At 36.5% G+C, this 25,968-nt stretch overlaps 3 protein-coding genes and 1 long non-coding RNA gene across 4 annotated transcripts; 2 read left to right on the top strand and 2 right to left on the bottom strand.

Annotated features, from left to right (window-relative positions):
• Nucleotides 1-392: 392 nt before the first annotated feature.
• Nucleotides 393-3,732, bottom strand: LOC128244832 (uncharacterized). The gene is made up of 2 exons (XM_052962924.1): nt 3,604-3,732; nt 393-3,367 (listed from the first exon to the last, which is right to left on the bottom strand). The coding sequence occupies exon 2, from the start codon at nt 3,342-3,344 to the stop codon at nt 765-767; it is 2,580 nt and encodes an 859-aa protein (XP_052818884.1). The 5' UTR covers nt 3,345-3,367; nt 3,604-3,732; the 3' UTR covers nt 393-764.
• A 3,275-nt stretch (nt 3,733-7,007) lies between these two features.
• LOC128242455 (putative nuclease HARBI1) lies at nt 7,008-8,022 on the top strand. Its single transcript, XM_052959611.1, has 2 exons — nt 7,008-7,209; nt 7,690-8,022. The coding sequence occupies exons 1-2, from the start codon at nt 7,081-7,083 to the stop codon at nt 7,885-7,887; spliced, it is 327 nt and encodes a 108-aa protein (XP_052815571.1). The 5' UTR covers nt 7,008-7,080; the 3' UTR covers nt 7,888-8,022.
• Nucleotides 8,023-8,171: 149 nt separating this feature from the next.
• Nucleotides 8,172-10,372, bottom strand: LOC128245054 (uncharacterized). The gene is made up of 5 exons (XM_052963262.1): nt 9,913-10,372; nt 9,549-9,688; nt 8,960-9,119; nt 8,670-8,757; nt 8,172-8,493 (listed from the first exon to the last, which is right to left on the bottom strand). Exons 1-5 carry the CDS (start codon nt 10,203-10,205, stop codon nt 8,389-8,391), a joined length of 786 nt encoding a protein of 261 aa, XP_052819222.1. The 5' UTR covers nt 10,206-10,372; the 3' UTR covers nt 8,172-8,388.
• Nucleotides 9,251-18,030, top strand: LOC128245055 (uncharacterized). Its single transcript, XR_008263044.1, has 3 exons — nt 9,251-9,321; nt 10,172-10,378; nt 17,914-18,030. It is a non-coding gene; the product is annotated as an uncharacterized LOC128245055 (long non-coding RNA).
• Nucleotides 18,031-25,968: the final 7,938 nt, after the last annotated feature.

Here is a 25,968-nt window from a genome sequence, read left to right on the forward strand (position 1 = left end):
TAATTTAATTTAGCAATTAAACTTAATGACTTAACTCTTGTGAATCTTAAAGTGACACTCTTATTCAAAATCAATGCCAATACATGAATTACAAACATACATTTTGAGTGATAAACCTTTAACTACTTAATAGGTAATTAATTTATGTTAAATATTAACTACTGATAGCAAGATTATGACCGTGTATTTATTAGCTGAAAACACGCAAATATTAAATTACTGGTGAGTGCTAAAATATTTACAATGATCAACTTTCATCTCACAGGGTAGAATATCTGTGTTTGATCACCTTTCTTTCAAATTAAATACGGTATCCTTAATAAGAACCATTGTTTTCGATAATTATTAATCCTTTTCGAAAAATTAAAACAATTTGATTCATTGAGGTGCTTAATTGGGAGTAAGAGTCCATCTAGTTTAAAAGGCCTAGTTTAAGCCTTCTATAAGTGACCCCACCCCCGCCCAAATTGTGTACAGATTCGTGCATTAATCTTATCTACTTGCCTTGATCCCTCTTATCAGATCTCCGATTTGGGTATCATGCTGTGCAGTTTTGAAAGTTTTATTATAGAAATGGACCCTAAATGGCTCTGAGCCAATAAGCGAATACACAGGAAATTGGCCCGAACTGTGACACCAGTGCAATTAGCAGGCGATGCATAGCAGGGGATTATCATGCCAAACATTACTTGCACTAAACCTTTTAAAACTAGGGTAGGGTTATTGAAAACTTAGCAGACCCAAGCAATACACAGGGTTTGATCTTAATCTGAACGGCTCTCCTCACTGTCGCCCGATGTTTCTTCATTGTAAACAAAATATCCGAGATGTGACAGAATGGTGGCAGCAAGTTTTTTCCTGAACTCTCTCCGCAGCAACTTGCTCTCCCTTTGATGGCACATACGTTTCAATATTTGCGGCATGGCGCACACAATGATGGCTGTGCCTACGTGCATGATCGTGTGTAAGTCCTTGAATTTGTTCGTCTTTGTCAATAAATCAATCGCCACCCACATCAGGAAGAGAATGACCGCAACTTTAAGACAAGTAGTTACTATTTGTCTTCTTCGAGGGTTATGCGCTTCTATGATTATTTCAAAAATGCTTTGTCGAATTCCACGCCGTCCTCTCACCTTGCACAACAAACCATCAACCCTTGATCGCCGTGTTCTGTGAACGTACATTGCGGCCTTTATGGAGTCGTGAAACAGGCGGTTGTAGTAGAGGGAGAAGTCGTTTATTGCGTCCCAAAGGTAGAAGAAAATAGTGAAATAGAAAATCAGAAATCCATAGGCGATCTTAGGTACGAGAATCATTGCCGTGTAGGAGAAAACGCAAATTCTGGTAAGGAATAAAATGGTTTCTAGAAAAACCACGCACAACATGTACAGAAAGAAAAGAACTGCTGTAAATGTAAATAGTTTAAGAATGTACGCAAAAATCCGGCATATGGGTGTTTTCTTTGGCAGAGGTAAAGCAGAACAATAGCTTGTTATAACAAGACGTCCGAAAGATATTATTGGGAGACCGTGAATAACATATATCCAAGCCAATTCTACAATACAAATGACCAAGTACATGGGAAAAAGAAATATAATGCACCAGTGGCAACTTCTATGGTAAATTCTTTTCCAGCGATCATGTTGAACAGCAATGGATGTTTTCCAAAAACTAACATTCAGCACCATTAGGACCTGTGAAACTGTAAAACGATACAAAAGCAAATATCCGGTTGATTTATCTGTAAACATAAGTGATCCAGAACGTTCGAGAGTGTTTATACTTTCACTCATTGGATGAAGTTCTGTGTTATTGGCATTAGCGCATTGGCCATTTAGTTTTGGTCCCAGACCTTTGGCAAGAAACTCTGGTAAAGACTTTGGTATCATAAGCAGGACTGTGGTGACTACAACATAGCAAGCCAGGGCTACAAAGGGACCACCAAGAAAGGGTAGAAAGTTGGTTCTACTCATTTCGTAGCCCGTGATTATTGACCGCAGCCCATATGGTACACCCAATTTCACGCTCGTCTTAATGAAGTTTTTCAAGTTTGAGTAATCAACGTATGCCTGAATACCAATTATACTAAGGGTTATGAAGGGAAAAACCACTCTTGTTAATCTGCCAACAACCAAAAATAGGAAACGTTTTTGTAACGTAACAGTGACTCTCTTTAGAGAAGCAAGGGGCATAAAAAGTGTTTGGAAAAAACTGACATGTTTATATCCCTCCAGTAAATAGATCTCGACAGTGTGATTGTGTCCGTTCAGTCCTTGTTCATGGTAGCTGTCGTCTGATTCTGTGAAACCTTGTTCTGTGCGGTTTAGTCTAACATAGGTTGAGCGAACACTGTCAAAAAATTTGTGCGCAACAAACAACAGAAGCATTGGAAAGTAGATGAATAAAATAATGGCTAACAAAATGGGCACATTCCACGAAATAGTGTCATAAATGTATTTAAATTCTGGACAAATAACATTACGTTTCATATTTGTTCTGTTAAATCTGTAAACACAACACTCTTTCTCTATACCTTCAAACGGACAAACAATGTTCTCACATATTATTTGCATGTACGCTGGAACGTTTCGTTTTCTTGAGTAACAATAGTAGCTTGGTCCGTACTTTTCCCCATCCGAATTATTCCTCATCAGCCCAAGAGTGATCGCATTAAGCGCCCTACTAATCGCCAGGTCATCTTTTACATTTCCAACCGTCAGGTGAGAGCAATCACCACTGACTCGTTTTAAAACCACCGGTAGCACTTGAGGCTGTCGTAGAACGGAATGATACAGTATACCCATTGACCATATTCCAAACTCGATGGGCCATCTCAGAAACTCCTGGGCTTCGTTCTTATCCCAGAAAGTCCAGGTCCAGATATTCCCGTTTATCACATCCGGGCTGCTTCTTATTTTAATCCCAGAACCGTTCTCCGGTCGTAGTCCCATGAACACGTATCTGGATTCGAACCTCCATACACGATAAATAAATGTACTAACAGTACGTTGATCGACTTTCATTTTGCATTTCTTGTTGACAGCCAGGTTCTTAAACACCATTGCATTCCGTTTAATTACATTTCGTTTTTTTCCATCGACGTAACTTTTTGGTTTAATAAGCGCAATGTCATTTGTGTTTATTTCGAATGGCAGCAAGTTCTTTGACAAGCCAAAATGTGAGTCATCTCGTTTCGTCGAAGATGGCAGTTTGCGATCTAATGTTCTTTCCCGATATTCTGGCATTTTAAGTCGTCTGTCATCATTTAACTGCCGTAGATCTTGTCCCGTCAATCCCACCAATCCACCGAGAATAAAATAGTAAATTAAAAGCCTTGATTCCATCGTGTGACCCAATCCGACACAATCTGAAATTATGGAGCAACAGTTACTGGTTTTACCATTAAGCATTACGTTTAAGACGTGTACCGAATGTTTTTCAGATTAAAATTATATTAAACCATACTAAAGAACTACATGGTTCTTTTATTGATTAAATAGGTATCGGTTTTTGATATTTGTTATGCAAATAAATAAATACATAAAGTAACTCATATCAAGAAGAAATAAATACATTAAAGACAATTATTTTTTTTATATTCACCAGAGAAGATTGCTCTTAAAAATGTCCATTTTGAGAAGATTTTACACTATTTGTCGCGTGCATTTACGTTTAAATATTAGTCAAATATTCCCATAATAACACATTTATTATTATACATCTAAATCCGTCACAAAATCTTCCCCCTTTCGCGCACTGTATAATATTTCCGTAATCTAGGACGAAATCTTCCTTGTTGACTATTTGAGTTTATTAATTTCCTGGATAATAATATAATATTTTGTTTATTTTTTAGCAAACTACCTCAATTGTATGTTAGACATAACATGTTATTAAGGTACAGATAATAGAAAATAATATTAGACTTTATAAATGGGGTTTATGAAATGATAGCCAGGGACGTAGCTTGACGAAAATAAATGTGTAGGCCACTTTCTTGGGGTGTCTCCCCCCCCCCCCCCCGATTTTTATTTTAGCTATGTTGTGGTTGGTGCGTTTTGTTGTAAAAACATTAATGAGAACAACAAAATCAATCTTTTTTACCTTGAAGTAAATTTATATTAAGGCGTATTTGTCGGGATTTCAAATTTAAGCCCCTAATCCCCTATACATTTATTGCAGATTTAGCAATTTTATTAATTCGATTTTCTGAAAAATGTGTAGGCCGCGGCCTACACGGCCTAAAGGAAGCTACGCCCCTGATAGCTACGTGGCTACAAATTCCTCAGTTAAAATCGCCACAGTATCGCTATCGTTTTTGTTTCGATCATTAAAGTCATATGAATTAACCCGATGGTAATTCATTAAGATTTGAAGAAAATGCACCGATCTATATTGAGCACATTTAGTATGTAAATTCGTACCAATATTATTATTACACACACGTTGCTTTGGCCGTAAAAGGTTACAAAATCCGTCGTTTCATTTACGATTTTTACCAAGAACAAAAAAAACACACTCCGATAACTGTATATTAATTTTTTTTTCGATCTTTTGTGTAAAATATTTTTGATCAGTTAGACATTTTCAAATGTTACCAATCATTTAACATTAAACTTAAAGCTTATGGCTTGATACAGTGACAAGCTTATTTGTTCAATGGATACCTTAAAGTAACACTCGTATTCAAAATCAATACATACACATGTATTACAAACATAAATTTTGAGCGATAAATCTTTAACTACTTACTAAATAATGCATTTATGGAAAATATTAATTACTGGTAACAAGATTGTAACAGATTATTTAATAGCTGAAAACGCAAAAATGTTAAATGATTGGTGAGTGCTAAAATATTTACGGATATCTACTATCGTTCCATAAGGTAGAAATGCCGTGTTTTCTGTACATTTCTTTCAAATTAAACTGGGAATCCTTCGTACGAACCATTGTTTTCGACATTAATTCATCCTTTCTGATATATCTAAACACTTGTTAATTGTAGTAAAACTATTTGGGTAAGAGTGCATCTTTAATGAATAATGTCTGAAAGACATCAGCAAAACAACTTCAATGTGTATGAAATACGACCATAAAGCAGGTTGTATGACCATTCGTTCTGTTCGGTGGAAAGAGTGTGCAAAAAAAATGCACACATTTTATACTTTCCAAAATTAAAAATATTGTTTTTTTTATATTCCACAAATGATGAATAAATGTCGAAAACAATTGTTCCAATGAAGGATATCAAGTTTTATTTTAAATGAGCATAAAACATGGTATTTCTACCTAGTAAGACTATAGTAGACCACAGTTAATCTTTTAGCATTCACCAATCATTTAATATGTGTGCGTTTTCTGCTATTAAATACACGGTTTCAATCTTATTATCAATAATTGATATTTTCCACAAATGCATTATTTAGTAAGTAATTAAAGGTGTATCAGTCAAAATAGATGTTTGCTATACATGTGTGTGTATTGATTTTGAGTAAGAATGTCACTTTAATTTGATCACTGCACTCTTACAAGAAAAATTACCATCCAATGATTCCAATCACATCTTGATACTTTAATATCATAACACAGCGACTGAAAGAGGTCAGAATTTATCACTATGACTGGATGAGCTTCATGCAATTCGTAAAATAAATTATGTTTTAAAGCTATTTTCCGAACAATTATTACCTCTCGTTTAAGGAAAGAGGAAAGAAATGGGATTATATGCAGAAACAAGGATTGAATTACGGAAATACGGAAATGTCTTCATTTATGAGATCATCGGCTTGTAAATAATTATTTTTTACAACGAATGTGAAACAGCTGTTGCAACATGTTACCCAAGATTGTGGGTTTCTTCTGGTATTAAATGGATTACACATTGTAATTTTATTAATTGCTTTTCTTCAGATAAGTTATTCTAAAGTAAACAAATTATAAGCTGAAATTGAAAGGAAACTTAATCCCTGCTATTGGCGTTAACTGCGTTTCAACAATAATATCGTGAGGACATTTATCTTTTAAGCTGAGGTTTTAGGTTTACAACTAATATATCTTGCCTTTTTGAAACGGGGCAAGGTAGATCCATAACAATATACATGAAAATTTGATCTTGATATTGTTTGTATTGTGTCAGCAGGTCCCGTAAAATATAAATCACCATTTTAGAAAGTGCTAAGTTATTATATTTTAAATGTTTTGTTGCCAAAAGTGTTTCAACTTTACGTTTAAAAGTGATTTCAAGTGGTTGATCTTTTCCCGCGTTATTGTGACGTCATTTGAAAAAAATGTTTTCAGTAACAGTCGGGTCGTCCTATTTACAGAATGGGTAAGAAAGGATTACTGAAAGGTAATCCGAAATGAAATGAAGTATTTTTTTAACCTTTCTTGAATAAAATAATGAACTATTGGTGTAAATATAAGGAATGAATTGCGGGGTTGATGTCATTATCGGGGATATGAACGCAATTGGGCTGATCAAAGTACGACTCCACACACTTAGACCAGCTCATTCTGGTAATTATTATGCGCACTGGGGCAATTATCAACCAAAAGCCATGGTCAACCATGTATTATCTTTATAATTTACATAATAATGTAATAATTATAAATATATAATATTTTTATAATATTTATTTGTCATCTTAAGTAAACCTCACCATGAAGTGTTCCCTTACTTCATAAACCTTGGAATATTTTTTTAAAATAATTTTTAGAATTATTCAAAATGCCAGAAATAATACCTGTTTTCTGACTGAAGCATAAGAAATGAAATACACATAAAAACAAAGGTCCTTATTGATATATACATCAGAAAATGATGCTTTTGTGATACTGTCGGATTACAGCTGATTAATCGGATAATGGATGGATCAGGGTCTCCGATTAATCGATTATGAAAATCCAAGGTGATTGCCCATCACTACTACATAGATAAGATTGATTTTGTTACAGTAATAAGAATATGTATTAAAGGTTCTTTATTGGATGTATTACTTATGAATCAGAGACATCCATCCTTGCCAAGTTGCATTATTATGTCTTATTATATGCAGGTACGCCCTGAAGCCATTCCTCATGACCCCTTTTATTAGGGTTGACAGTGAATCAAAGGAAAGATATCAACAGGCACACACTCGGACAAGGGCCTGCATCGAGAGAGCATTTGGCAGGCTTAAGAGGAGATTTCATGTTTTACATTCAGAGGTACTACTTGTGTATATGAATAATGGTTGTATATTAATTAATGTTATTTATTAGTGTTTAAACTACATGTTGTGTGCCTTACTGTTGACTAAATTTAATTTCCACTTAATGTATTGTGCTAGTATTTAAATCATGAACATATTTTATCTTGTAACTTTTAATGTATCTGGTTATTTTTATAATGAAGCCTATAATCTTATTGCAACCTATGCATTTGTACTATAACATGTGATATTATGATCTTGAATCTTTCTTGGTCTTTTGTTTGTATGTTATTGGATAATCTATTATGTCGGAAATAGCTAGTGTTATTTATGATTATCATAACCGATTTTAAATAAGATTAATTTATCTTATCGTATCGTTTCTTAATAGTTATAGTATTAGTACACGCACTTAAACAAACACCAAACCGATCATGCATGTACGCGCACACGTTCAAATATTCACCTTTTTCAATTAAATTATATTATTTTACAGATACGCCTCAGACCAGAAAAGGCATGCAAGGTAGCTGTGGCATGTGTAATCCTACATAATATTGCAGTGGACATGAACATGCCTATGGACGACGATGAGTTCATTCAGCCACAGAATGGGAATGATGGAGTACACCAAGATGGTGGTACTGGCGTTGCCACTAGAGATTTCATTGTGGAAAACTTCTTCTCTGTGTAGTATCGATATATATACCACTGCTATCATAAATGCTCGTTCATCATCACCACTGCTCGTTCTTCATCACCACTGCTCATTCTTCATCACCACTGTTAGTTCACCACTGTTAGTTCATCATCACCACTGTTAGTTAATCATCACCACTGTTAGTTCATCATCATCGCTGTTAGATTATCAACATCTTCATACACCTCTTGAAGTAAAAAATAATAATTCTTACATTGTTTGCTCTTCATTCATAATTGTTTGTGTATTGTGTAAAGGCACTTATTAATGAAAAACAACACCGGTTGGATACATGGATTTTTTACGTGCTCACTTTATTTTGGCAACTAAGGTAAATCGCTCAGAATGGCCCAAATATTACAGACAGACAATTCACACTGAATTAAACACATCATGTAGGTAACTTTACAAGCTCGTACATAAATTGCAAACAGTCAAATAATAAATAAACGCCATGAAAACCAGGATGAAATAAACCATATCACATGTTCATGTTTAACTCTCGAAGAAGGTTGTCCGGATGAATCCGTCTATTTCCTCTGCATCAAGTTTTTTTTCATATTTTTCCATCACTCTCAGCTTCACCCGATTGATTTCCTTCTGTAAAACAAAACAAAACATAAACAACTTTGCCGATTTGGTAATACAATCTTTATTCTTTGGCATATATAATTCATCTAACATATAATTGTTGTGGTTGAAACCCCTTTTGCATTGAACTACATGTACATTTATACTTTTTGTAACATCCTCCGTACCCTGAGTGTTTTTCATACCTCTTGCTGTGCCAATTCCACCTGATTTTGAAAGTATATAATTTGCCAATCAATAAGTTCCTCTGCTTTGGTCTTCCTTCTCTTGACACTATTAACAATAAGGATTATGATAATAAGGATCATAATAATATGATGTTATATCAGTGAACTGAAACTATTGCTAATTGTGACAAAAATTATCAAATAACGTGTGGATTCAAACTGTTAATGTTGAAGTTTACTCAATTGGTGTATATTTCATATATCGTATTTTTACAATGCAGTTCTTTGAATACATGGCAAATACTTACACACGTTCCTGTTTGTGTTCTTGGTAACTGCTCTTTGATGGTCCTGCAGTAGCCTGTGCCGCCATCATGATCTTGGATGGCGGGGGTAACTTTGATGACCTAAGGCTTTCACTCTCCGCATCTTCTTCATCTGTTAAATTTGGTATAAACGAAAGACCATCTGCGAAACAAAATAAATGTTGTAACAATTAAGATAAGGGAGGCAACTGTGTCAACTAGAATTATAGTCAGAGTCGAATTTTTTTCGGACGTTTTAACTTAGACGAAGTATTTGAAGGTGAAGGATGTGAACAACGAGGCACCTCTAATTTACATTGGATTAACGACTTTATAGCAAAATCACCGTTTGGAAATAGATTAAGGTAAGAAATCAATATCGTTTTATGCCTTCTATATATGTATCTTGGCCTGTTACCCGCCTTCTTCAATTATAATCAATATTTTCCGTTGGAGGATTTTGTTACTAAAAATAGAAACACAATATGTATACGAGGCTATGATTTGTTTATTTTAACTAAGAGATTCCCTTTCATTTATCAGACGACATTATGTTTTATATATCAAATTATCATGTTTATCACGAAATTACCTGGCTCATCAGAGTCCATTCCACCTACAACTCCATTGAAACTGGCATCAGCATGTATAGATACAATTCTATTGGCTTGATCTGTAGCCTTCTTTAGCGTGTCAGTACCCCGCCCACTCTCTCTCCGCTGGAGCCTTTCACTGTTATGACACAAATTAAAGTATCAATAAAGAGTTTGAATAAACAAATTTAGTGTTCCTGGCCAAGTTTTAAGCTTTGCTCTGAACAAAAATAACCTTTTCATTTAAACATGTATATTAAGTTGTTTTATGAATAAAAAATGCAATTAATTCAGTACATCTGTCATGCTAAATATATTTCAAAATATTAACAATAACACTTTTTAAATATAATATCAGACTACCTTGTTATCTCAGCCTTGGCATTTTTTCGCATGTTCTGCCATTTAACACTGATTTCATCGCCAGTCCGAACAGCACACCCCAGGGCAGAACATTTGACACCGATTTCTTCCCATTTTCTTTTCTTTTTCTCATTAGAAATTTTATCTGTAAATTTGTTAGTCAGCATTTCCCTCGTCTCAAAGTCTCCCATACATTCCTCTATAATCAAAGTTTCACTAGCTGTGAAATTAGGTTTTTTTCTCCTTTTCTGTTTTTCAGTCTCATAAGCAGAAGACTTTGTGATGTCGGCCATCTTGGATGCTGAATGATGGTGACAGATGAATTATGGGACAGGAAGTTGGACTTAATTGACTGTTAAGCATTTAACGCTAGCGTTACTAAACGGCAGCGTTAAATAGCTATGAGCAACAATAATTAAACTGACCGTTAAGTAACAGTCAGTTATGGATTTAACGGATGGTTAAGGTAACGTACTGTTAAATTTAATTGAGGTTTTGAGCAACCGGCCCCAGGCCCGCAATTCATTCCTTAAATAAACGTTACGTCATCTTGATATCTTACCGTTAACCGTTGAGGAGACATGCGTATACGTTCTTTTGTGTAAAATATTTCAAACATAATTCTAAAATGTTTTTGATAACATTTTTATGAGGATGGTTCAAGAATGTTGTCGATACAACTAGTAATTTGCCTGGTCTACATGCCTCTTACAGTGTCTTCATTTAAATATTAGTTCAGAGAACCGACCTCAGAAATGAGTATTATCTTTTTTCTATATCTAATTTAGTCTATTGGAAACTGGAGGCTAAAACGATGAATTGCTTTGGCGTCGATTAGGAACGTACATTATCTGGTTGTATTATTAATTCCAATATTAACGCCTAAAGTATTCTCCACCAAATAATTATCTTGATATGTCAAGCCATTTAAGTAATACTAAAGTTTTATGAGATACACATTAGATGCTCTCTTGTTTCAGCTTCGTATACTGTCAGATTCGTAAGCAGATAGTGTATGCATCAGTTATTTAAATTCAAATGGTCAAAACACAATAAAACAATAATGAACAATGTAACAGAAGCAACACGGACGTGTGTTCCATAACTGTTGAGACTAACAAGAGCACTACGGCACAGCTGTAGTGGGCAGCTTCACTAAGTGTCTTGGCCACAAGAAAAAGGATGCAATATACGCGCTATACTTTAACTTTTATTCCTCTAAAACGGAGCGTAGAGTAGCAAAGCGGTTTTCTGAAAGTTAAACATTTATACTCCCAGTAAAACATAAAATACAAAACAAATTCATGCGTGCATATAAAAAAATAGCAAAACACAACAGAATGTATCTATACAAAGAATCGTGGGAATCCTGCAGCTAGTTATAAATGTTTAACAAATTCACTAATTGATTGAGATACAATTTTATTAACCTTAACAACAAAATGTGATTGTATTTCTACCTTAACAGTATAAATGTACTTGTTTTTATCTTAACAATAAGAAATGTAATTATTTTTGAACAAAATTATTTAAACAAATGATTCCCCCGAACGAAGGCAAATAAAGCAAAAATAAACTTACTGAATACATGTGCCAAAAACGTAGTGAGATCGAAATAAACAAGATTTGTACTTAGCCTTCCGAAATCTTAACTTCAACTGCGCCCTTGCAAGGCGGCAAATCTTGCATTTGCATATAGTTATTATTTCAAGGGACAGTTCTGACCAACCTAAATGCAGGAAGCGCCCTCTAACAAAATAAGTTTAAAATTTCATTTCCTACATATGTGAGACATAAATCACCAGTGACCCCTAAGTTCTGGCAGGAACCATAGCGCACTGAACTAACACTGCGGTTTAGAGGTTTAGAGTTTGATGCGTTTGAACATCATTTTATATTGTACACACTTGTACAATATTCAGAGCTCGGTGCGTTTGAACATCATTTTATATTGTACACACTTGTACAATATTCAGAGCTCGGTGCGTTTGAACATCATTTTATATTGTACACACTTGTACAATATTCAGAGCTCGGTGCGTTTGAACATCATTTTATATTGTACACTCTTGTTCAACACTCGGAGTTTGGTGCGTTTGAACATCATTTTATATCGTACACACTTGTTCAACACTCGGAGTTTGGTGCGTTTGAACATCATTTTATATTGTACACACTTGTTCAACACTCGGAGTTTGGTGCGTTTGAACATCATTTTGTATTGTACCCACTTGTTCAACACTCGGAGTTTGGCGTGTTCGAACATCATTTTATATTGTACACTCTTGTTCAACACTCGGAGTTTGGCGCGTTTTAACATCAATTTATATTGTACAATCTTGTTCAACACTCGGAGTTCGGTGCGTTTTAACATCATTTTATATTGTACCCACTTGTTCAACACTCGGAGTTTGGTGCGTTTGAACATCATTTTATATTGTACACACTTGTACAATATTCAGAGCTCGGAGCGTTGTATCATTTTATATTGTACCCACTTGTTCAACACTCGGAGTTTGGTGCGTTTGAACATCATTTTATATTGTACACACTTGTACAATATTCAGAGCTCGGAGCGTTGTATCATTTTATATTGTACACACTTGTACAATATTCAGAGCTCTTGTACACTATTCAGAGTTCGGAGCGTTGTATCATTTCATGTTGTACACACTTGTACACTATTCAGGGCTCGGAGCGTTGTATCATTTTATGTTGTACACACTTGTACACTATTCAGGGCTCGGAGCGTTGTATCATTTTATGTTGTACACACTTGTACAATATTCAGGGCTCGGAGCGTTGTATCATTTTATGTTGTACACACTTGTACAATATTCAGGGCTCGGAGCGTTGTATCATTTTATGTTGTACACACTTGTACAATATTCAGGGCTCGGAGCGTTGTATCATTTTATGTTGTACACACTTGTACAATATTCAGGGCTCGGAGCGTTGTATCATTTTATGTTGTACACACTTGTACAATATTCAGGGCTCGGAGCGTTGTATCATTTTATGTTGTACACACTTGTACAATATTCAGAGTTCGGAGCGTTGTATCATTTTATGTTGTACACACTTGTACAATATTCAGAGCTCGGAGCGTTGTATCATTTTATGTTGTACACACTTGTACAATATTCAGAGCTCGGAGCGTTGTATCATTTTATGTTGTACACACTTGTACAATATTCAGAGCTCGGAGCGTTGTATCATTTTATGTTGTACACACTTGTACAATATTCAGAGCTCGGAGCGTTGTATCATTTTATGTTGTACACACTTGTACAATATTCAGAGCTCGGAGCGTTGTATCATTTTATGTTGTACACACTTGTACAATATTCAGAGCTCGGTGCGTTGTATCATTTTATGTTGTACACACTTGTACAATATTCAGAGCTCGGTGCGTTGTATCATTTTATGTTGTACACACTTGTACAATATTCAGAGCTCGGTGCGTTGTATCATTTTATGTTGTACACACTTGTACAATATTCAGAGCTCGGTGCGTTGTATCATTTTATGTTGTACACACTTGTACAATATTCAGAGCTCGGTGCGTTGTATCATTTTATGTTGTACACACTTGTACAATATTCAGAGCTCGGTGCGTTGTATCATTTTATGTTGTACACACTTGTACAATATTCAGAGTTCGGTGCGTTGTATCATTTTATGTTGTACACACTTGTACAATATTCAGAGCTCGGAGCGTTGTATCATTTTATGTTGTACACACTTGTACAATATTCAGAGCTCGGAGCGTTGTATCATTTTATGTTGTACACACTTGTACAATATTCAGAGCTCGGAGCGTTGTATCATTTTATGTTGTACACACTTGTACAATATTCAGAGCTCGGAGCGTTGTATCATTTTATGTTGTACACACTTGTACAATATTCAGAGTTCGGAGCGTTGTATCATTTTATGTTGTACACACTTGTACAATATTCAGAGTTCGGTGCGTTGTATCATTTCATGTTGTACACACTTGTACAATATTCAGAGTTCGGTGCGTTGTATCATTTCATGTTGTACACACTTGTACAATATTCAGAGTTCGGAGCGTTGTATCATTTCATGTTGTACACACTTGTACAATATTCAGAGTTCGGTGCGTTGTATCATTTCATGTTGTACACACTTGTACAATATTCAGAGTTCGGTGCGTTGTATCATTTCATGTTGTACACACTTGTACAATATTCAGAGTTCGGTGCGTTGTATCATTTCATGTTGTACACACTTGTACAATATTCAGAGTTCGGTGCGTTGTATCATTTCATGTTGTACACACTTGTACAATATTCAGAGTTCGGTGCGTTGTATCATTTCATGTTGTACACACTTGTACAATATTCAGGGTTCGGTGCGTTGTATCATTTCATGTTGTACACACTTGTACAATATTCAGGGTTCGGTGCGTTGTATCATTTCATGTTGTACACACTTGTACAATATTCAGGGCTCGGTGCGTTGTATCATTTCATGTTGTACACACTTGTACAATATTCAGGGTTCGGTGCGTTGTATCATTTCATGTTGTACACACTTGTACAATATTCAGGGTTCGGAGCGTTGTATCATTTTATGTTGTACACACTTGTACAATATTCAGAGCTCGGAGCGTTGTATCATTTTATGTTGTACACACTTGTACAATATTCAGAGCTCGGAGCGTTGTATCATTTTATGTTGTACACACTTGTACAATATTCAGAGTTCGGTGCGTTGTATCATTTTATGTTGTACACACTTGTACAATATTCAGAGTTCGGAGCGTTGTATCATTTTATGTTGTACACACTTGTACAATATTCAGAGCTCGGTGCGTTGTATCATTTTATGTTGTACACACTTGTACAATATTCAGAGCTCGGAGCGTTGTATCATTTTATGTTGTACACACTTGTACAATATTCAGAGCTCGGAGCGTTGTATCATTTTATGTTGTACACACTTGTACAATATTCAGAGTTCGGTGCGTTGTATCATTTTATGTTGTACACACTTGTACAATATTCAGAGTTCGGTGCGTTGTATCATTTTATGTTGTACACACTTGTACAATATTCAGAGTTCGGTGCGTTGTATCATTTTATGTTGTACACACTTGTACAACATTCAGAGTTCGGAGCGTTGTATCATTTTATGTTGTACACACTTGTACAACATTCAGAGTTCGGAGCGTTGTATCATTTCATGTTGTACACACTTGTACAACATTCAGAGTTCGGAGCGTTGTATCATTTCATGTTGTACACACTTGTACAACATTCAGAGTTCGGAGCGTTGTATCATTTCATGTTGTACACACTTGTACAACATTCAGAGTTCGGTGCGTTGTATCATTTCATGTTGTACACACTTGTACAACATTCAGAGTTCGGTGCGTTGTATCATTTCATGTTGTACACACTTGTACAATATTCAGAGCTCGGTGCGTTGTATCATTTCATGTTGTACACACTTGTACAATATTCAGAGCTCGGTGCGTTGTATCATTTCATGTTGTACACACTTGTACAATATTCAGAGCTCGGTGCGTTGTATCATTTCATGTTGTACACACTTGTACAATATTCAGGGTTCGGAGCGTTGTATCATTTCATGTTGTACACACTTGTACAATATTCAGGGTTCGGAGCGTTGTATCATTTTATGTTGTACACACTTGTACAATATTCAGAGCTCGGAGCGTTGTATCATTTTATGTTGTACACACTTGTACAATATTCAGAGCTCGGAGCGTTGTATCATTTTATGTTGTACACACTTGTACAATATTCAGAGTTCGGTGCGTTGTATCATTTTATGTTGTACACACTTGTACAATATTCAGAGTTCGGAGCGTTGTATCATTTTATGTTGTACACACTTGTACAATATTCAGAGCTCGGTGCGTTGTATCATTTTATGTTGTACACACTTGTACAATATTCAGAGCTCGGAGCGTTGTATCATTTTATGTTGTACACACTTGTACAATATTCAGAGTTCGGAGCGTTGTATCATTTTATGTTGTACACACTTGTACAATATTCAGAGTTCGGAGCGTTGTATCATTTTATGTTGTACACACTTGTACAATATTCAGAGTTCGGAGCGTTGTATCATTTTATGTTGTACACACTTGTACAATATTCAGAGTTCGGAGCGTTGTATCATTTTATGTTGTACACACTTGTACAATATTCAGAGTTCGGTGCGTTGTATCATTTTATGTTGTACACACTTGTACAATATTCAGAGTTCGGTGCGTTGTATCATTTTATGTTGTACACACTTGTACAATATTCAGAGTTCGGTGCGTTGTATCATTTTATGTTGTACACACTTGTACAACATTCAGAGTTCGGAGCGTTGTATCATTTTATGTTGTACACACTTGTACAACATTCAGAGTTCGGAGCGTTGTATCATTTCATGTTGTACACACTTGTACAACATTCAGAGTTCGGAGCGTTGTATCATTTCATGTTGTACACACTTGTACAATATTCAGAGTTCGGAGCGTTGTATCATTTCATGTTGTACACACTTGTACAATATTCAGAGTTCGGAGCGTTGTATCATTTGATGTTGTACACACTTGTACAATATTCAGAGTTCGGAGCGTTGTATCATTTTATATTGTACACACTTGTACAATATTCAGCGTTCGGTGCGTTGTATCATTTTATATTGTACACACTTGTACAATATTCAGGGCTCGGAGCGTTGTATCATTTGATGTTGTACCAACGGCTACTGCATTTGTTTAGATCAACGCTAAATACTTTGTTCGTCATAATATTTAAAAACTAGAGAAGTTGAATGTTCTTCTTTTCTGTTTATTATATATTTTGAATATTTTGAACCATATTTACTGCTGACTTAAGTGCTAGCCAAGACGGACATATAGTTTTGTTTTAAATTTGTTACACAAAACATTTTAAATCTGGTCAATATGACAAATATTCAATCATTTATTTTGATACATACAATGCAAGTAATACAAATATTGAAGGACGTTAAACGAAACAAATTCTTTGATGGGCATTAATCATACTTTATTTCATTAAAAATGTACTTACCATACTATAATATAATTATAATAATATACTGTTATCAAAAAATAATTAAGCTTTTCATTTTACAACTCAACTTCACAAATCGGAATTACAAACTATTACTTATCCCTTACAAATATATACTTAAAGGGGCTGTACTCCGTATGATAAAATAGCGGGGGAAAAGAAAATTGTCGAAAACTGACATAAACTTTGCATCGATGTGTACAATGCATTGAAACTTACTAAATGAAGTACCACATAGTTTACAATTTATTTAAGTCTAGCAGTTATTTCGTATTTTACCATTAAAAAAGATTACTGGGTATGTCTGCCAGGTAGAATTCATTCCTTATGCGTGATTGGCTAGTCGGTGTTATCACGTGATATTTCCGAGGTATGTTTATAGCTTGAGTATGTCACCAAATGAGAATAAGCCGTAATAGCTCAGTGGATACGACGCTGGACTGCAATTTTGGCGACTCGGGTTCGAACCCGGTCTCCGACACAATATTGTTTTTACATTTTGGTACTTTTTTTACAATTATGATATCAAAGCGTAACACATTCTATTAGATAATTGTCCTGAGATTCGTTACAGAAAGAAACTTTTTTTGGTGCCAATCTGGGGTACAGTCCCTTTAACAGTTTACTAAAGAATATTTGAAGAATCAAAAATTTTGCTAAAATCTCTAAATCTTTACCCTCTGTGTTAGTATTATATAACCACATGAATTGTATTGCTACATTTAGTATATGTATGGATATATACATATGTATCGCAAACAAAGAGGAACTATCGAAAAGTTACTTTTGACAACACAAAAAATGATTTCAAAAAACATATGAATTTTTAACGGCAATGTAAAGGTATTATAAAATAAATAAAGGTTTTAATTCCTTGCATCATTTTATGTCTGTAGTAGTTCATTTTTTTCAGAAACGTCCAAAAATCAGAGGTATTTACGGATCATTCATCTCACATACGTAATTATTACTACCAGTAGGGTGTGAACTCCAGGTCCAGGTGCTGTGGATACGTGATGCCAATAAGCAGGTAGGCTTTCCTCGCGATGGGGATAGAGTAAAACGAAATGCTTTATGTACGTAGTTCAACGCTTCTCCGGAGTCCCAGGTCAAGCAATCAAGGAGGTGGACAATTACAATAAATGCTTCCGCGATCCCGATTTCAACCATGTATTGGCTAACAAAATCATCTTCTTCTTTGTCGTTGATTGACACAAGGTATGCTCCCATTTCAGCGCATGCCTGTCTTTCAGCTAAACACGCTATATGGGTATCCACAAGAAATTAACAAGAAGACTTCAAGTGGATCCAGCCTGCTTTGCATGGAAATGACATCGCATATATTGCCAAGCCGGGCGATGATGACCACTTTTCAGGGCCGTTGTTGTCTTGGGTGAGCAAGTCGCATTCAAGACGTTGTTTGTTGTAGCGGATGATTGCATTGCAACGTGAAGAGCTCGAGTATTTTGAACAAATGTCTAAGCAATCTACAGCTGAACGAACAGAGACGCTTTTTAAGTTTATCCCATATATTATCGAATTCCCTTCTAGTTTCCTGTATTTGGAAAGTTGAAGACATACTGCAACTGTTAATAAAATGTGTGCCAACGTTGCGAGTAGAAATGCTAAGTGCATAGCGCAAAATACCGAGTTGTTGATCGTGTGCGAATCGTCTCTGAAATAATGCAGATTGCAAGTGCTAACTGATATGATGCCGAACCACCCTGATATAAATATTCATAGCTGTTTAACCAATTGAAAAGTTTACTAGTCATTTGACAGCATGTTCAAATAAGTATGCACATGTTTCTGTTACTCAATGCATTAAAAGGTTTTGGCACCGATTTCATCTGAAAAATAAACGAAGTACAATTATAGGCACAGCTTTTTTGTGATAGCATAAGTTACAAGATAAGTTGTATAATTTAAAAATGTTAGGATATATTAGAGAAAATATTGAAAAACGAAATGAATGGAAAATGGTAATTTAAGATTCAAAGTGTGATTCTAAAGATATCTATTTAATATATAACTGTTTGTGCAATACATGTGGACTGTCTTTTGAATAACCTGTTTACAAACCATTAATGATTATTAAAACCAAAACCGTTTGAGATCCTTATAGTTAATCTATCAGATTTATGCATTTTGAATAAATGTACGCAGTCGATTGACAATGACTTTCAAACAATTTAAAATTTATGGACCGGCCACAATGCAAACGTCTTTTGAAGGACCAAAATTTAAAAAAAATCAATTTTTGTTTACTTTTGAGGTTCAATATTTAGCAAGCATAATTCATATATCCGTAACAACATGTGAAGCATTTCATTGAAATGTCTTAATACTAAATGAATATGTTTATGAGTCAAAATTATCGGAACTACTTAATCAATAATTTATTTAGGCTTTGTGGTGATTGCAGCTTTTTTAAACAAATGTTTGCGTTTTTTGTAACCAGGAAATGAATTTCATCCACTGTTTTCCAATATTTTTTAAATAACTTCCTTATTGGAAAAGATACCATCATGAACTCTCCACTTTTGTAAAATGTTTACAACTCTTTACTATCCCAAAACATGTCACCAAGATTGTATGTTTTACGGCCAAAAATATCGTTCCTCAAAACTTAATAACGCATGAACTTTTGAAACGTTTTCATTTTTCACGTTCCCAACCCACTTTTCACCTTGGAAGGCCCTTAAGCTTGTTCTGTAACGTTTCTTCCCTAGATTTCTCTGCCATGCTACCTGCATATATATATATATATACATATATATTCAAACTATAAACCCATTCTCGGACTACCTTGTCCTCAAAATTAAGTATGTAATTAGTATCATATACACTTGACTTACAACGATTACTGACAAAACCAAATTATTGGAAATAATTATTATGGTTCAAGAGGATCAATGTCTAATTATCCAAAGCCACAGAACGATGAACAGGAAACCTACAACAGCTATACTATATCTTCAACAGGACCAGTATACAAAACGCTCATAGATCAATCTTGCAATATTTAGTGAAACCCACAGACCTATTTGTATCGCTTGCCTTCGGGAAAATAACCAATTGGTTTAAACATATTTTATTTTCAAAGAACAAACATATGCAATAGTATACAAAATAATCAATATAAGGATTGGGCTGGAAGATAATGAACCAGTCAATTGTAAATACCGCGGAAAGCCGGGGAAAAGGGCCGTGTTTTTACTTTCCAGGTGGCCGCGCAGGGCCGGGTGACCGCGGTGGTTTTGTCATAGCGCCAAATTAAGCCGAGATTGGGCTTTATATAGAGTCTCTGGGGTGCGGGTGCATTTGGCCGGGGTTTAACCATCAGTTCGTCCCCGCAGGGCGGGGATTTTACCCGGGGTTGGCTGGACCGAAAGTCAAAGTCCCGGCTATTCGCCGGACCTGGGGGGGGCGTAGTTACATATGACTGGTGCATAAATTACTTATGAGAGCCCTTTCCAACAATTAATGAATTGCGAACTGTGAGCATACCATGGCTTTTCGGATAACACAATTAACGCATGTCAATTTTTATATGTGTTTATTTAAAACTAAAATTAGTTAAATCATAGAATATAATGTTTTGAAATGAAATGCAATTATAGAAATATAAACAGAAAATCTTTTCACTGTTATGTATAAGCATTGATAACTGCATGAAGTATAGTGTATGAGAATAGAGTGAAAGGTTGGAGAGAAGAGAGAGCATGAGAGTAGGAGGTTTGGGCGACCAGAACCTTTTTGTTTTCCTTATAAATGAATGAACAGAATTGAATATAGACTTATTGAATTCGGGACTAAGTGATACGTTTTCAAACAAGATAGTGTTTAAAGATGGGGTGCAAAACTTGAAATGCCAGCCAGCAGCTGCATCCGTATAATGGAAAAACGTGTACAGATGAGGAAATAGTGGTGACAGTTTTCTACCACGCCACAGTTGATACAGTTTGGATTTTCAACGATGTTTTTGAAAAGCGATCAGCAGCTAAAGCACTGCAGTAAATACGAATTCGTATATAAATTACTTGAAGTGATATATCGCCGTGATAAAAGTAAGGAGGTACTTACAGGATGTTGCTATTTAACATATTTTTGAATAATCAAATAGAGCCTGTACTTTGAAAACTGATCGGAAGGATATTAAAGCTTCGGATTTCAGACGGTAATAATGAATAATAATGATAGGATGTTTGGGCTGGAATTTACTGGTAATGATCTGCGCTGCGCAACCAATAGTTATTAGAGCTGCCGATGGTTTGAGGGACTAAGTCACAGAGATACTCGTGCGAAATGATTTTTCATTTTGAAGAAGATAAATAGATTGTGCTTATTCCGTCGTTGTTCTAGAGTTTCAAAAACAAACCATTGACTCAATCTGTTCCGTCTGTATTGCAATGATCACGGCTTACTGCCAGCAAGAAACCCAACAAATGTCCGTACATGACAACCAGAAGCAGTAGCACAATGCTCCACTAGTTCAGAATCCGCTCTATAGAGAACAAAAAGGATCCTCAAAGTTGTCCTACATGATTACACGACGCTCGTTCATCGGCTTCGAGACACAAACTTTCTATTCCTATGCCTTTCGATGTACGTGAAGTTAGCGGCCTAGCGGCGTGAAGTTAGCGACCTAGCTGCCTAGCGGCGTGAAGTTAGCGGCCTGGCGGCTTAGCGGCTTATGAATAAAAAACTTGTTTTAAAAAAAAAAACGCATTAACAATTGCTTGGAAATAGAAAAAAATAATAAGGCCACTAAGCCGCTAGGCCGCTAAGCCGCCAACTTCACGCCGCTAGGCCGCCAGGCCGCTAACTTCACGCCGCTAGGCCGCTAGGCCGCCAGGCCGCTAACTTCACGCCGCTAGGCCGCTAACTTCACGTACATTGCCTTTCGCTGTATTTAGAAATAAACTAACATCACGTGACCAAAACGGTATGTTCCATTTTAACAACTCCCTTGGCTGAACCTGTTACATATAAATTACATTACAGAGTAGGGGTGTCAAGTTCATTAATCTTTTAAAAAAATAGTAGTAAAACTTAAGGTCTATAACTTCTTTCGTATCAATTGATGATTAACCAGCCAAGTATGGACTTTCAAAACTAAATCATGACTTTGATATCAAGTACACAAATCGTTATAAAGAAGTACAAGCGGTAAAGGCGAAACCCGTAAATAGTTGAATACCTTATAACTTTTACTAAAACAAAAGACGTTTATTTTCCGGGCTCTGAACTAAATGTTTCCGGAAACATTTCAGTTCAGTTTCCGAATGAGGGATTTCAAAAAAACTATCCGATATACCCTTTTTCCGGTCTTCGTAAGGCGTGATAGCAGGAAAGAGTAATGAATTGAAAGTAAATGTAAACAAGTCATAGCTATGAGGTTCAAGTCTTTATCAGTTGTAAGTGTTATATGCATTCTGCATTTTAGCACCAAAATGCAATATCCGGCATTTCGTTTTCGGTTGAGGACATCCTTCAATAGCGTAGGTCTTATGCACCAGTCAATTGTAACCACGCCCCCCCCCCCCAGGTCCGGGGGGGGATAGCGGGGATAGCGGGGGAAATGGGCCGTGTTTTTACCTTTCATGTGGCCCCGCAGTGCCGGATGAATGCGTAGGTTTTGTCTTTGCTTTAAATATTGCGGGGAATGGGCTTTATCTAGGGTCCCTGGGGTGCGCGGGCATTTGGCGGGGATTTTACCATCTGTTCGTCCCGGCAGGGCGGGGATTTTAGCCGGGGTTGGCTGGACCGAAAGTCAAAGTCCCCGCTATTCCCCGGACCGGGGGGGGGGGGGCGTGGTAACAATTGACTGGTGCATTAGTTATTCAAAAACGCGTATTGCGGTAACACATTACAAACTTACCTCCTGAAAAATTGCAGAAAACTATGTATTTTCATAAAAATCAACCTGATCATTTCAGCTATTTTACATTTATGTGGGGTTTTTTATAGATTTGTAAGAATATATATTATACATCAACAATTCAAATATTTGCTGCATAAATGTTTGTGACGTTGATCGATGGTCGTATGTTTTTTAAAAGTCGACAAACAACGTAGCGGTGATTTCATGTATATTAACGCTTGATCTTAATGAAAGCGCTCCTTGAAATTATTAACGAAGCAGAAACTTACTTAGGGAGGAGTGGGGGTAAAGCAATACCTCCTTAGAACTATAAACGAAGCAGGAATTCAATTTGGAGGGGTACGGAGTTAAGTTGTACCTCCTTGGAACTATAAACGAAGCAGTAATTCAAACTGGCAGATAACATTAAAGCTCGCCTGAGAGGTGACCGAGACACATACTGTTTCATATCTATATAGTAGACATTGATACGTTATTACTGCCAACTGAATAAATACATGACTTGAACTTTGAACAGAATGAAATTGAACACATCTCAGTTATTTTCCACTCCAAGTCCCCTGCCTTAGCCGTGTGTCGAACCTAAGGCTTTAGTAACCGACCGTGCGCCTTCCACCGCACGTTATATAAGAGTTATGTTATAATATAAATAGCCGCCATGACGCGCTTTGAGGAACATTTCACATGTTATATTAGTTATATGTTTACCCCTATTGGTGTCTTTACGCAGATTTAACGGAGAAATCACAAATGTTTTGATTCCTGTAGTTCAAAATGTGTCGGCTCCAATCCGGAATATTTACTCAAAGCTCAAATTAAACTAACTAAGCAAAATTTTAAAGAAAGGCAAGTACCCACATGTACTAACATTTTGCAACATGTTTGCATAATCACACAGGGTACAAAGTATGGAACGTTTTGAATATGTCGACGTTTGTTTTATAACCTGACCATTCTCATGGCACAGGAAGTCCATCGCAGTCCCGTTGTTCTTATTTAATGTTCACAACCATTTATATGTCGACTAATAATATATCTTAGGATACAGCAAAGGGAAGAAGAAGAAGAAGAAAGTTTATTCAAAAGCAACATACAACACACTTCTTATTTAAAATAGGCCAATATGACCCTTGATAAAATTATTACATAACATAATACATTAGCTTATGAATACATGTATGGCGAAGCATATTTAATTATTTATAAATAGGTTAAATAGGAAGTAACGGCTATTATCGCTGTATGCAGTTTGTAATGTAGTTATCTCCCTCGAATAACCGCTGAAATAAAATGAGTTACAAAGGTTAATCGATTTTGGAGGGAAATCTTATTATTGACAATAAATGTGTTAGTACATTGATGAATCAATCATTATTAAAGTGTGTAACTACTAATAGTTGCTATGGATGTCGAGTGCTCTGATTAATATTAAGGAATTATTATATCTAAAATTGTCGTTATTCTGGTTGAATGTATATTACAGTTCCCCATTGATAACTTTTAAACCTGAGAAGACTTTTTTGCAATTGATATTAGGGGTGTATCATAACCGCGCACCCTGCCCCTGTGTTCAAAAATGTGGTTGGCCATTTAAAACTTAAGCAAAATAGTTGCACGCGTTGGGAAACGTTGACGCCGGCACGTCAAAGATACGCCGATGGTCGCGTCACGTAGAGAATGGAGATCTCTAAATGTCAATACCGGTCCCGACCGGTCCGCATTTGTGGTTCTGGAGTTATCGTCGGCATTAACTTAACATTATAGGGTATGGCAGAACCGCTGAAAAACTATGGTTTTGGGCGCACTTTGCGGCCTTAGGAACCGGTGACCGTATAACGTCACAGGCACACCGAAAATTGCGCAACGTAGGTATGCGTAAATGCTACACGGCAAAATTTGTCCCAACTTCCGCACGTGCAGAGATGCTTGGCTATCTTCGGCATGAGGTACCCCATTTTACGGCATTTTCGCGCCGTTTTGATCGTAAACGAGAAAGTTGCACGCGTTAGGTAAAGTTGACGCCGGCACGTCAGAGATGCGCCTATGGTCGCGTCACAAAGGGAATGGAGATACCTAAACGGCAATACCGGTTCCGAGCGACCCGCATTTGTAGTTCCAGAGATATCGTCGGCAACTAAACATTATAAGGTATGGCAAAAACCGCTAAATAGCTATGGTTGTGGACGCACTTTGCTGTTTTAGGAACCACTGACGAAATAACGTCCCAGGCATACCGAAGGGTTCGTAACGTACGTTTTAGAGAGCTCTAAACAGCAAAATTAGTCCCTACTCCGCACGTGCAGGGATGCATAGCTATCTTTGACACAAGGTACAACACTGTAAGGTATTTTCGCGCCATTTGGACCGCAAACGAGAAGCTTGTAGGCCGTCGGAAAAGGTGGCGCTGGCACGTCAGAGATATACCGTTGGTCGCGTCGCGCAGAGAATGGAGATGCCTAAATGCCAATACAAGTCCCGACTGCTGCGTATTCGTGGTTCCGAAGATACCGTCAGCATTCACTTTATATGATAAGGTATGGCAAACACTGCTGGAAAACTAAGGTTTTGGACGCACTTTGCGGCATTCGAAACCGGTGACAGAATAACACCGACGATCGCATTACAAAACTAATCCCAACATCCGCACTTGCAGGGATGCTGAGCTATCTTCGACACAAGGTGCCCCATTGTAAGGATTTTTGGCGCCATTTTGACGCATAGCAGAAAATTATACGCGAACGATAGCGCTGACGCCGGTTCGTCAGAGATTGGCCAACGGTCACGTTATCGGTAAATCTAAAAACCTAAACTGCAAGACCAGTCCCGACCCCCCGGCATTCATGGTTACGGAGATATCTTTGACATTAACTCCCCATTATACGGTATGGCAGAAACCGCTTAAAAGTAACGTTTTGGACGCGTTTGCGTCCTCAGAAAACGGTGATTAAATAACGTCCTAGGCTCCTCGATAGTTGCGTTACTTGGGTATAGAGAACCCTAAATTACAAAACTGGTACCATCATTCTGCACGTGCAGGGATGCTGAGATATCTTCGACACAAGGTACCCCTTTTTAAGGAAT

Source organism: Mya arenaria, chromosome 8, assembly GCF_026914265.1.
Source record: "Mya arenaria isolate MELC-2E11 chromosome 8, ASM2691426v1".
Lineage (NCBI taxonomy): Eukaryota > Metazoa > Mollusca > Bivalvia > Myida > Myidae > Mya > Mya arenaria.